A 12498-nucleotide genomic window follows, 5' to 3' on the forward strand; every position below is an offset into this window, starting at 1 on the left:
CCGTATGGTGATTGTTGTTACTCTTTTTCAGAAAAGGAATCGGGGGAAAAGAGTCCGGTGCCATTACCGGTCGAACAGAGTGAGACTGCCGTTTTCCGAATTCCTGGCATCGGGCGTGCACGCCTCGCCTTGAACTATGATTTCCATGGGTTTATGGAATACGTGAACACGGCAGTCGACGGCACGTTCCGTTTTCAAGACGTCACCTCCATCGAAGGTTACTCGTTCTCCGGAATCACAGCCATGGAATCGAAAGATCTTTTCCGAAACATTTTGCATAGCAACCTACCCAACGGGGGACAAGTTACCGTTGTGCTACAGCGAAACACTATTCGGATTGACGACCACCGCCCGCCAAGCATCGCGTTGATTGACACATCTAGCGCCCATTCGGAAACTGAACGACCAACTTCTATGGCGTCCGTAATGATCGACACATCTACCTCGCCTTTGGAAACTCGACACGAAACTTCAATGTCATGCGACTCGAACGACACTTGCAGCACCCATGCCGAAATTCTAGGGGAATCATCAATGGGTGCTTCTGCCACGAAAAGGGTTAACGTGGAGGCAGGCCCAACAATGGTAGTGAACGTTGGGCTACCGCAATGCAAAGCGCCAAAGACGCCGGCCGGCAACGACAGCGGAAAAGTTGTTTATTGGAAAGGCCACGACGCCAAAGTGACCGTCGCTTACATGCTGCAGAACGCTTCTACATTTGGACGCATCACCAACATGTCATTGCACAACGTCACCCAAGACGCGACGTCGTCGTTTATTGAATTTGAAACGGAGGAGTCGGCCAATCGGTTTGCTAACTCCTGTCCTCAGCGTTTTAAGAAATCAAAGCACAGCGCTATTAGAACAAGAAATCAAGCTGTTTTGGTAATTTTTTCTTTTGCTTTCATTGTTACTTACAAATTGCCACGGCTGGTGAAAATGCTAATACCTGTTGATGTTTACAGAAAGAAATTTCGGATTTCTATCGTGAGTAGCACTGTTGCAGGCGTCATGTTGGAGTTGGCAAGCGGAGCGGGGAAAACCGCGACATGTAGTGGAATGTGTCGAAGCACTTCATGCCGGAGTGTTGTCACTGTCATTGCTTATACGTGTGGATTTTTTTGGGTTTTTTTCTTTTTGCCGGGAGCAGTCAGCGATGCATTGCAACGCTTCAAAAAGGAGAAATTTATCAAGATTTCAGTTTTTGCCCTTCTTTTTTTTTCCTACTTTATGTGCTTTCATTTCTTTAGTAAGTAATCACTGCAGTCGCCGACAATGTGTGTTGTTTTCATCCGGCGCCGCCCCCGCTGCCGCCGCCATTGTTGCTGCTGCTCGGTGCGGCAGTCTACATCTGCAGACCGACTCGAAGATCCCAATTTTTTTTTGGGCTGTGCGACTCTAAAGGTTGTTCCAGTTGGATGGAGAAATCTTTTTTGCAATTCCAAACAAACCCCCCATTTACCCCACTGTATCTTGAATTTGTTCTCTCGGACCCCCATTAGTAGTTAGGTCTAGTATCGTAGCCTCTCGGCTCAATGCCGCATTACATCGTTCTTATCAGTTCGATGAATGCTTACCAGTAAGCGAGACGCTGTACAGTTTCACGGAACTTGTCGCAGTGTGGCTCCATGGAAATTTTTAATCGGCCTTTTTTTTACATGTTTGTCGATTGAGAAATTTGAAGTGAATAAAATGCTTTTCGCAGTGTTCTCTTGATTTGTCTTGTTTCACTCTCTTTGTACTGCACAGCAGGAAAACTCTCAAGGAGTAACTAGATGAAATACTGTTTGAATCGTTGCACTTTGGCTGAAATCTTTTCGGTTCAAATTTGCCTTGCGGTGCTCATTTGTCACTCAGCAGCCTGCTATATTACCGAGAATCTCGCGCCGCCGCTGTTGCTGTCTTTTTATAGTCAGTCGCTTCCGACAACATTTTGTGCTTGAAATGCCCTTTTTTCGGTGGCACCGTACTAGTGGAGTATGTAGGGACTCTTTTTTTTAAAAAATTCTCGGCTAAAACATGCATTTGCATGTAATAGCATGATGGCAGAATGTTGTGCTGGCTGAGATATTTGTGTGGAAGGGATGGGTCGCCCGACTGGCCAACACATTTTCAAGAAATCTCTCGGCATTTGGTTCGTTTTAGTGAGAACAGTGGAAAGGCTGCTGGTTGTGTTATTGCCATTCCAATGGTACAAAACTTACAATATACTTTTGCTCATCACATAACTGCTTTACCTAACGCAGTGTTGGAGAAATCATAATTCAAAGCAGGGCTGTGCGTTACATGACCACAGCTTGTCAAAAAAATGTTAACCCCCGAAGTTGTAGATGAATCCGCTAACGATGACTGTGACGGTGACCTAGTCACTGAAAGGCACAACAAAGAAAGTAGAACACTAAAGCCCGACAAACTATCACAAGGGCCCTTTTAACCCGTGAATGAAGCAAAGATATCGGTCCATATGCCGTAACTGCAGGCAAGATGAAACCAATAACCAGTAGACGTGCAAATATGAAAGGAAATGAGCCGGGAAAAAAACAAGAGTGTAGACTGTAGAACCAGCAAATGAGGAATAACACGGGAAACAGCGAAGACCACAAAACGAGTATCCAGAAGAGAAATGAAGACTAATGGAGCAAAAGAATTAAAACGGTAAAGCATGTATTGCATGGGGTCGAACTCGGCAACGCCTGACTGACTGTCAGGTAAACACACTATGTTATTGTAACCTTAATTAGTGGTATCAACAGTAGCACGATATGCAATAAGTTGACACGCCATCTATTATGCGCATCCAATGAAACCTAGCAAGATATTCAACTAATTCCTTTTTCTCCTAGTGTATGTAATGTGGGTGACTGTTGTGGTTTGATGAAATACATTCCATTGGAACTGGTGCTTCACTCAAGTCTTGTCTTTTTTTTGGGTCCACAACTACCTGTTTGTTGCGTGTATGTAGTTGTCTCGGTGGTGTCCCGGCGGATTGCTTCCGGTTTCCTTGCATTGGGGTTACACCCTATTTATCAACCACTTGCAACTGCACTGTGCACTCGTCTCTGAAATAGCGAGGGTACAAACTGATGCACTGAATTAACTAAACTATATTCGGTCTTTGACTGCATCGATCACTGGAACTGTTTACAGTGAGTGTGGTGTCCACTTTGGCCTCGTAAACGCACAGGGAACTAAAATGTATTGGTCACGTCAAGAAACGTTTCTTGACGTTTGTCTTACGAAGCGGCAGTTGAGCTTTCAGTGCGGGTTAACACGCCACTTGTCCAGTAACGGAACAATCGTTCCGCCGTTATTAGCAAGATTATTTTTCAACTTTCTCGTCCGATAGTTTATTGTGGGCTGAAATCAGACACGGCGGTACGGCGGTAGACGTACTGTTGAGAATGTCATGAGATAAGTTGCGGCCGTCATCCAAACTCTATCATCCTATTTGCCTCAACCTGCGTTTAACAGCTTCCCTTGGCAAAAACAGATGCTTTGTCGGCTTTCTAGAGACGCATGCAAACGACGTCGTTGACAGTCGAAACGGCTGCTTACAATTCATCTTCGTGGAATTCCCGGACAGTGGGTGGATTCGGCATCACCTTTCAAGACGCGCGTCATCTTGTTACCATCCATGATTATGGTGGACTTACTTTGACTGCATCACCTCGCTCCTCCTCGAATTTCTAACCAACTTTAACCTCGATGATGAATGTCGCCAATAATTCGCGTTGCAATGGTATTGGTGTAAGCAAAATAATCGAATATCATCCAAAATCAGAAGAACAAACTGTATTTCATTTACTGCCATTACAAAAGAGAAGGTTGTAAATGCAGTCAGTTGCACTTAGTTTGGTCGGTTGGCTTGCACAGCTTCGCGAGCCTTGACGACGTCTTTATTCGGGAAATCCGTCCATGCCCCACAAAGTGTGCGCCCGACAGCGAGACCAGTAGTGAACACTCTAGAATGACAATTGTGATCTAGGTTTCTTAACCATTTCGATTCGCATTTTTCGACTTCTCCACCAGGAATGCACTTTAGCGCTTTAATGTCCGTCAGTATTTCGGTCCCCGACTTACAGATGGGATCAAATATAACGCTTTTCTTATCAACGCCAATCCCGTACATGACAAAGTAAATGTCGGCCATTGGTATGCCGAAATCCTCCGCGCCTTTAAGAAAGTCCTCCTAGGCGAAAAAGAAATTCAATCGCACCAAATTCTTTTCCACATTCAGACTGACTTTTCAACATTTACCAAATTGCTAGTCTTGACACCAAAAGTTGCCATAGTGGGTACAGCAATGGTGACGCTGTCCATGTTCATTCTCATCGTAGCCCGCATCTGAGGTAGCAAATGGCTCATGGACTGGAACATTTCCTTATTTTTTTTGTCGTCGTGAAACTTGGACAAACGCCACACCATGTCCGAGTGAAGTGCCAACGCACTGGCACTCGACCCGTAGATGTCAACAATCCACTGCACATGTGTCGAACGATTCGGAATGCCACTAGATTAAAATGGCAAATGAAGCGTTAAAGCTTTTTGTTGTACGAGTCATTGAAAACTTGAAATTGCGTTATTACCTCCAATTGCGAATGAAAGAATACAGAAACTGGAGATGTACCAAGTCAACTCTGCCACCACTAGACTTTCGAACCAAGGGGAAAATCAAGTTGACGGGCGTAGAGGTTAACGGAGGTAAGATGAACTTTAACGTGAAGATCTCGCCATCCTGCACATTACATGTTTTAATTTTGCAACCTTTACACACGCGGCATTTTTTCCCTTTGACAACCTGCTCGAACATTGTACCTGAAATGCAGTAGCTTTTAAAAAGTGCCAGCCACTATGTGCAATACAAAAAAAAACCATTTACCTGAGCCTTCGTGGCAAATTTGACAATACTGTCCAGCCGGTAGGTTGTGCATCTTAAACTGACGAAAGAACGACGCCGTTTCTTCAGTGGCTGCACCGGAATTGATAACGCCTGGCAGTGGTGCGTAGCGTGTCACTTTTAAATCGACTAAAGTGTCGTGAAATCAACGTTAATGTTTACTTGCCATTTTTAAAGTAAGTCGACATACCGTATGCAGCAGCCATTAGCATCTTCTTAAAATTGGGAGTATTCAATATACCTTTTAGGTTCTCAGTATTTTCTGTCATTTTTACGGCTTGCGGTGCTACTTTTTTGGGCATGGTGAAACAAATTTTTCCTAGGAACAGCCAACAGAGAATTGTGCCAATAATTGTAGAAAGAAATACGTTTGAAATATATGCTAATAATGGTAATGAAAGAATTGTTCTAATGTGGCCAACCTACTGCCATGAGTCACTTGCAATGCAAATAGGAATGCAATCAACCATCAACCAAAAAGGAATGGCATCCGTAAAAATTTTGTTTTTAGCTTCCCAATACTGGGAAATTGCCGTAATGCAGAGACTTACCAAGAAAGAAGGTATCACTACAATTGCGAACATTTGACATGGATTGAATTAATAGAAAAGTAATAATTATAATTACAGGTTGATGATAGGAAATGCAGACACGTGTTGATGTAACACCGACCGTCGATCGAATGGAAACACCGAAAGAGCGAAAGGAAAAAAAAAGAACAATGGATGCAGTGTTGCAACTTCTTCTGAAATAGCAAATTCGTGCAGGGTTGCCTGAATGTCCCGAAAGTAGAAATTCGTCTAATAATACAAATAGTAATAACAGAGCAATAGATGCCTGGTCGGTTCTCGGCTGTGTTGGCCTCTCCATCTCGAGTTTAGGGCACGGTGTATTGGTATGGTTTGGCGGGGGGGGGGGGGGGGGGAACTTATGGTAGGAATCGGCTATCTCGAATGAAGCCAGTTTCCGGACAAGAGGCGGAGCTTAGTGAAAAGTAAAAATTCTTAACAGCCAATTGCTGAGCTGGTCGGCTATTATCAGTGACCTCTATGAACCAAAATACTAATCTTTTTGTTGAAGTATTCGTCTGTAAAATAGTACATATGTATTTACATGTTCGTGTGTAGGCCACATCCGGTTAGCCTCACGAGCTACGACTCTAAGGAAGAAAGGTACGAAACTTAATTACATCATTTCTTTTTTTTTCATAATTGTTGTCTAGTTATTGTGAAATAATTTAAGCTGGAAAACTAATACTTAATTACTGTTATTGACTCATTTTTTACGATTTTATAGCTTTATAAGTACATAAGGAAACTGCAATCGGAGTTTGAAAATTTCTTAACCGTTTATAGCCCATAGTTCACCCAATTGTCCACCAGGCAGCGCTGATCATAGGTGACCACTGGCTTCAGCCGAGATAACCGATTCCTACCATAAGTCCCCCCCACCATACTAATAGACCATGTTTAGGGTAAACGTAAACCGATTTTCTGGGTGTTAGTTTTAGGGCGGGGCATGTCATTGGAAACTGGAAACGGAGCCATCTAGGCTCTCAAAAGTAGCTGAGCATAGTACCTGACACACTAACTAGAGCGCTCGTTCCAGTTTCCGAATCGGCTTACGTTTGCCCTGAAATTGGGACAGGGAAGCCGACCCAGCCGTGAACCGACCAGGGATCTATTGCTGTGGTATTGATAATAAATAATTTTTCTCATGCTAGTTGTATACATTACTTCTGCATTGGTCGTGAAGCACCAGTTGGTTTCGTGTGGTATTGCAACGTGTAGCTATCAAGGCAACAGTTGCCGAAGCGTTAGTGTCGGCGTGTGCCACGACATTGATTGGCGTGAGATTCAGTGCAACAAGTGGAGCAATCGCATGGCCACCTCAATGTAGGTAGGCGCCGACAACGCCCGCAACCAACGCCAACGGGAAACGTTGTCTATTGTTAGAGAACCGCCACGACAATGTGACTGTGGTGCAATTTTTTTTTTGCAAGCAGTAGTCAAGTGTTTGATGAATGTAAACGTGGCGTTGGGTGGAATCCATCGCACCACTGCCCTGCCCAATGTGTTGGTTTTACCACATTGCCATACGTGTGTGGGTTATTCCTTTTTGAAAAGGGGGGTGGAAGGCGTTTTGCTTATTGATGGAAGCAGACAGCGTTGTATTGCAACGCTTCAAAAAGAAAACTTTATCAAGATTTTACTTTTTTTTTCTTCTTCTTTATTTTTTTTTTCATTTTTTCAATAAGTAATCACTGCAGTCGCCGACAGTGTAGGAAACTAGCGACGACGACCTTGTGGTGTCTTTTTAATGGCAAAGAGCGGCAATGCCGCTCTATCCTACTCGTGGGTGTAGTGTTCATGCGGCGCCGCCCACGCCGCCGCCGCCATTCTTGCTGCCGCTCGGTGCGGCAGTCCACATCTGCAGACCGACGCGACGGTACAGTTTTTACAGCGCGTCTCGAAATAGTCGTCTAGCTGGATAGAGCATTCTAATTTTTTGGCATTTCTCACTCATCCCTTTAGTCAGTTGTATCGTGAATTTCATCTCACGACACCCGTCGTTGTCCTTCTCTGTCTGGTTTCGTAACTTTTCATCTCACGATAGGTGTTATTGATTCATTTTCAAGTGGTTTTTCGAAGACTGTGCTTTTGTAGGGGCCATGTTGGCTATGTTGTTTGCATTGGCGGTTGGTGACCGGGTGAGCCATTGCAACTCGGTGTCTTTGTGTCAATCTACGCAGTGAATGGCACAGCCTAATTCCCGCCATGGAAAAACAAACACGTCGCAATAAGTTGAGTCTGGGCAAAAGGTAATGTGGAAATTGGTTTTCTATAAAAAGGCTACATCTCATTTTTTTTCTACACTGTTTCGGTAGGGCTACCAATGTTGCCAAAGTCAATGACGGCCTTGTGACTAGTGTGAGTGATGCCGGTTGCCAAACCGACAGCCGCGTAGTGACTTTCGACATGCTGCCACATGCAAGTGTTTTTTTGTTATTTCATACGAGTTATGGCGTTTAATCGTGCTGTAAGACTTTTAGGATGACCGAAGTCAGAAGCTGTTGGAGCGTGAGTTGTGTAGTTACGAGTGGCTGGCTGCAGTTGCGACAAGTCTAGAGGTATTTTGTTTTTGATTTGCATACGCCATTTGTTACGTTATTACAATGTTTTGTTTTTATTCTTGTGTTGCAGCTGGTAGACGCCAACGTTTTGGATGCTCACATTGCGAGGCTTAGCGAACTGTTGACACCTTTTACGCGGGAAAAGTTTGACAAGTACGGTTTAGCTTTTGCTTGTCTCAACGAGTTGTATGATTTGAAAGCACGTCACACGACATTCGTTGCCGATTATTACGATTCCATTTCTATGGAAGACTGCGCGACAGAAACAAGTGATGTGACGACCAGTAGCAGTGGTGACCCCGCACCTGAGGTTGACTTGACTCTCTACCTACATCGCTTTGGCATCAGAGAGATGAGGGGCAAGCAGCCTCTGGTTGTGGCTGCTCTATTAGCCAAAAAGGACTGTCTCGCCGTCTTGCCCACCGGTGAGGGCAAGTCGCTGTGCTTTCAATTGCCAGCGCTCGTCAACGCTGGCGTTACAATTGTAATTTGTCCCCTGGTGGCTCTAATGATTGATCAAGTGAAGAATTTGAAGAAACGAGGGGTAACGTTACTTTCAGTACGGAATTTAATTGCTGTTCTCTGTTTTAATCGGTTACTATGTGCACAGATTGATGCGGAATACTTGAACGGCACACTGGGAGAGTGCGACGCGATTTTTGCCAATCTCGGCAAACACAGGCCTGGTATCGTTGCTTTGCCTCTCATTTCTGGTTATCACCGTTGGGTCTTTTTAATGCCAATTGAGGAATTTTTATTTTTAAAATAGATGTAAAGCTGCTGTATGTCACCCCGGAACGGCTTGTCAATGCGTTGGAGGACAACACTGGCTTCAATAGGTTTAGAAACATGTTGCTGTCCCTGTACAAGCGAAATTTACTGGTACGGTTCGTGGTGGACGAAGCTCACTGCGTTCCTCAATGGGGACACGAATTTCGGTAGTATTTTCCCGTCGGTTGTTGTTTGTGCAATTCATTAGGTCTCTTTTGTGGGTTTGCATTTAAAATAGAGCCCATTACCTCAAGTTGTACCTTTTGAGGACGCTATTTCCTGCAGTTTGCATCGTTGCCTTGACTGCCACCGCGACTCTGGCTACAAGAGAGGAGATCAAGTCTCTACTCCATCTACGTGATCCGTGCGAGTAAGTTTTACTAGTTATGTCATACTGGGCAGGTTTTTTTTGGTGTTTTTTTTGGGTTGTTGAGATATCCCAACGTGTCTGATTAGGAATGTATTTTATTTGTTCCTTAAACGGGTTTTTTTTTCATGATTCGAGAAGTTAGGATGCCTTTTCCGTAATGAGTAACGGTTGCGATTGTGATTTACTTCTTTGCTGTTGGTTGTTATTTATAGATTTGTAAGCAGTGCTTTAACTCATGTCAGCGTGAAATTGTTTGTCAAGAGAAGAAATTTTTTTTTTTGTGTGGCCAGCACTGCATGTGGTTTTACGTGCGGTACCGCATGGTTGCCATTTTTTTTTTTTGGACCTCACTTCTAGGTGTTGTTTAGTTTGTTGTTGGCAGTGTTGGTAGGGGGTTATGTTTTCGGTTTTGTTTGGTTCGTACGTAGTTCGTTAACCATAACTGTTGTTTGTTTGTGCTCCAGAGTTATTGCTTCTTGTAGGCGCGACAACTTGGTGTTTACAGTCGTCAGCAAAACTACCAAGATTGGTGCAATTGAAGATATCGGCAGACGTTTGAAAACCGATTTTTCCTCGCAGTCTGGTATCGTTTACTGTTTTTCCAAGACCGACTGTGAGTGGCTCGCAATGGAACTTTGTAAACTGGGGATCCCTGCCGAGCACTATCATTCGGACGTGACGTATGGAGACAGAGTTGGAGCCTACTCCAACTGGATGACTGGGAAAACTTTGGTTAGCATTTCAATCGGTGGTGGTTTTTTTTGAACCGGCGTCTTTGCTGTCTTCAATGTTTTTTTATTGTTGGTTTTTTTTAACAGGTTATGTGCGCTACTTTATCTTTTGGTATGGGCATCGACAAACCAGGTATGTTGTAGTATTGTTAAATGTTGGTGCTCTTGTACGGTGACGCTTATGTTGTGATTGATTTTTTACAGACGTTCGATTCGTGATGCATCTAACGATGCCAAAATCAATGGAGGGGTACTACCAAGAGTGCGGCAGGGCTGGACGGGACGGCCACATTGCCCATTGCATCTTGTATTACCGTTACTACGATAGCCATCACATTCGAGTCATGGTTGAAAGTATGAATCGATTATTGACTAATATGCTGTTCATTGTACTAATGTACAGTGCGTGGTTGTGTTTACGTTGTATTTTTAGAAGGCGAACGTAATGCTTTTGGAACATTTCCGGAAACCGAGACGTTGCAAGAAGTCATGATGTATTGCGAAAATACGACGTCTTGCCGTATGTCTTTAATCTTGCAGTACTTTGGGGAGAGTTGCGTTGAAAACGTTTGCCTGCGGAGTGCCTTGTGCGACAATTGCCGCCGAAGCGTAAGTTGTTGTAAATTTTTTTTCTGTTCCGTTTTCGTTACTAGTCTAGTAAGGGTGAATGCGTGGGATTTATTTTTTTAATTTTTTTTTTTTTTTGGGGGGGGGAGGTAGCAATGCGTGCTTTACGCTGACGTTACCGCTATTTGTCGAGCGGTTGTTGACTTGATAGGCAAACCCATCTTGGATTGGAAAGGCGTCAGCATTACTTTGCTCGTTGACGTGTTGAGAGGTAGCAAAGGCAAAGCAACCAAGGATAGCGGTAAATAACTCTGAAATTATGATGTGGTGATTATAATTGAAATGAAGACATTGTGTTTTGTTGGTTGCTTCTTCTTTTCAGGATTGTATTCCTGTCATTCTTATGGTTTGCTTGCGCAATGGTCGGATTCCGAAGTCAGTTCTCTTGTGCGATTCATGATTCTACGCAATTATTTGAGTGATGCACTTGTGTTGGGGAGTCTAGGTAAAGTCAACGGCTATTTGCAACCGGGTTGGAAAGCAGTCGACGCCAAGGTAGGTTTATCGTGTTGCGCTTATCTCGTTTTAATTTTTTTTTCTCTTCTTTGTCTTCACCAATGTTTTTTTTTCCATCTGTTAGATCGTGTTTCCTAGATCCCGTGTCAATGTTGCCGGTGCGTCGTTTGCCCCACCGGGCAATGCAGCCAATTGCGAACCGATGGACATTGATAGCGAATGTTCCGATGATGACTTTGTAAGCGCCAGTTACAGTGCCTCACGTATCCCCAAGAAACGAAAATTGCACCACTAGTGGTTTTATATAAATTTACGTTTAGTTTATTTGTTTTATCTTAGTTTGTGCTGGAAACATTTTTATGTTTAGTTATTGGAAAATTTTCTTTTTATGTAAGAGACGAAACAAATTTTTAACTTTCACTGATGACAACACTGTAAAATTTCGAAGAATACCAACGATTTACGTACATGTATGTTTGGCTATTTCTTTTTTTTTTTTTTTTGGATCGCCGAAATGCATTGCATCACGCAGTGTGGCGGCTTGCACGTGAAAGTATTGATGGCTCCGTGTTTGGAAATGTAGCCGAGTGGTGGTGGGAAATGAAAAGCCGTTGCATAGGGTTTGATAGCTGTATTTAAAACGGCGACAGGAACGTGTAGTGTTGAGTGATTTAGAAACATGTTGGCAATAAAAGTTTTTACTACGCATGCCTCGGTTGCATGTGTGTAAGTAAGACGCAGTCGGGAGAGAACGAAAACGAAGGTGGCTCCAAGACCCGCCAACTAAGCCTGAAATAGTCGTCGTAAGTGCAAACCAGTCGTGCGATCTCTATTGCCGACGCCAGTGTGGACACTCTTTTCACAAAACGCTCGAAACTGACGTGCAAGCCGCCTTTGGTGTAGTCAACTCTAGTGGTTAGAAATGTTCTTTCGCTAGTGCTGTGGTCGTTGAATTTCGAAGCGGCAGCCAAAGCGGGGTACAGAAACACTAGGAAAACTATTGGGAATTGTCCCAAAACGACAACTGCAATGCCTTTTTTTTTTCAACGCAACAATAGCACGAATGCTGTGAACGAGAAAGGACAAGGCAAACAACGCATCGTAGTGTTGAAGTGTGGATCCCTCTTTGGTCGTGGACGCTGATTGCGATGTAGTCAAAAGTGTCGATGGCCGGCATGATTCCGAAGAATGGCGACGACAAATGTCACATTTGAAGCACACACTCGGTCACTGGCACCGTACAACGAGTCGGAATTCGGTGAGAGATGGCGCAAAGTAGGTGAAAGTCAGGTTGGACCAAGACACCTTGAAGACCGTTCCAGCACCAGACGAGGAATGGGGTATTTTTTTTGATTGGTTTTTCCCGTTTTTTGAGAAACTGTAACAGGTACTGGTGACGTGTAGAAAACGTTTTGTTGGCATCGCATGTTAGTTGCGCACTATACCGAGTTTCCAATAACAGTTATCTGGCTTGATAAGAGATCCAAATTGGTAGACTAGCGCCGGTATAACT

General features: G+C 43.8%; 1 protein-coding gene across 1 annotated transcript; it reads left to right on the forward strand.

Annotated features, from left to right (window-relative positions):
- Positions 1-7875: 7875 nt before the first annotated feature.
- LOC124340738 (Bloom syndrome protein homolog) lies at positions 7876-11326 on the forward strand. The gene is made up of 13 exons (XM_046793345.1): positions 7876-7887; positions 7950-8027; positions 8101-8574; positions 8641-8716; positions 8800-8968; positions 9040-9171; positions 9636-9903; positions 9990-10035; positions 10107-10256; positions 10336-10511; positions 10623-10770; positions 10852-11024; positions 11110-11326. Exons 1-13 carry the CDS (start codon positions 7876-7878, stop codon positions 11278-11280), a joined length of 2073 nt encoding a protein of 690 aa, XP_046649301.1. The 3' UTR covers positions 11281-11326.
- Positions 11327-12498: the final 1172 nt, after the last annotated feature.

Source organism: Daphnia pulicaria, chromosome 5 (assembly GCF_021234035.1).
Source record: "Daphnia pulicaria isolate SC F1-1A chromosome 5, SC_F0-13Bv2, whole genome shotgun sequence".
In the NCBI taxonomy this organism is placed as follows: Eukaryota; Metazoa; Arthropoda; class Branchiopoda; order Diplostraca; family Daphniidae; genus Daphnia; species Daphnia pulicaria.

What these genes read in the sequence shown, in the direction of transcription:
- LOC124340738 (XM_046793345.1), top strand. An exon ending in CATCTACGTGATCCGTGCGA is followed by an intron (nt 9,172 to 9,635) that starts GTAAGTTTTACT and finishes TTTGTGCTCCAG; the next exon opens with AGTTATTGCTTCTTGTAGGC. An exon ending in GGAAAGCAGTCGACGCCAAG is followed by an intron (nt 11,025 to 11,109) that starts GTAGGTTTATCG and finishes TCCATCTGTTAG; the next exon opens with ATCGTGTTTCCTAGATCCCG.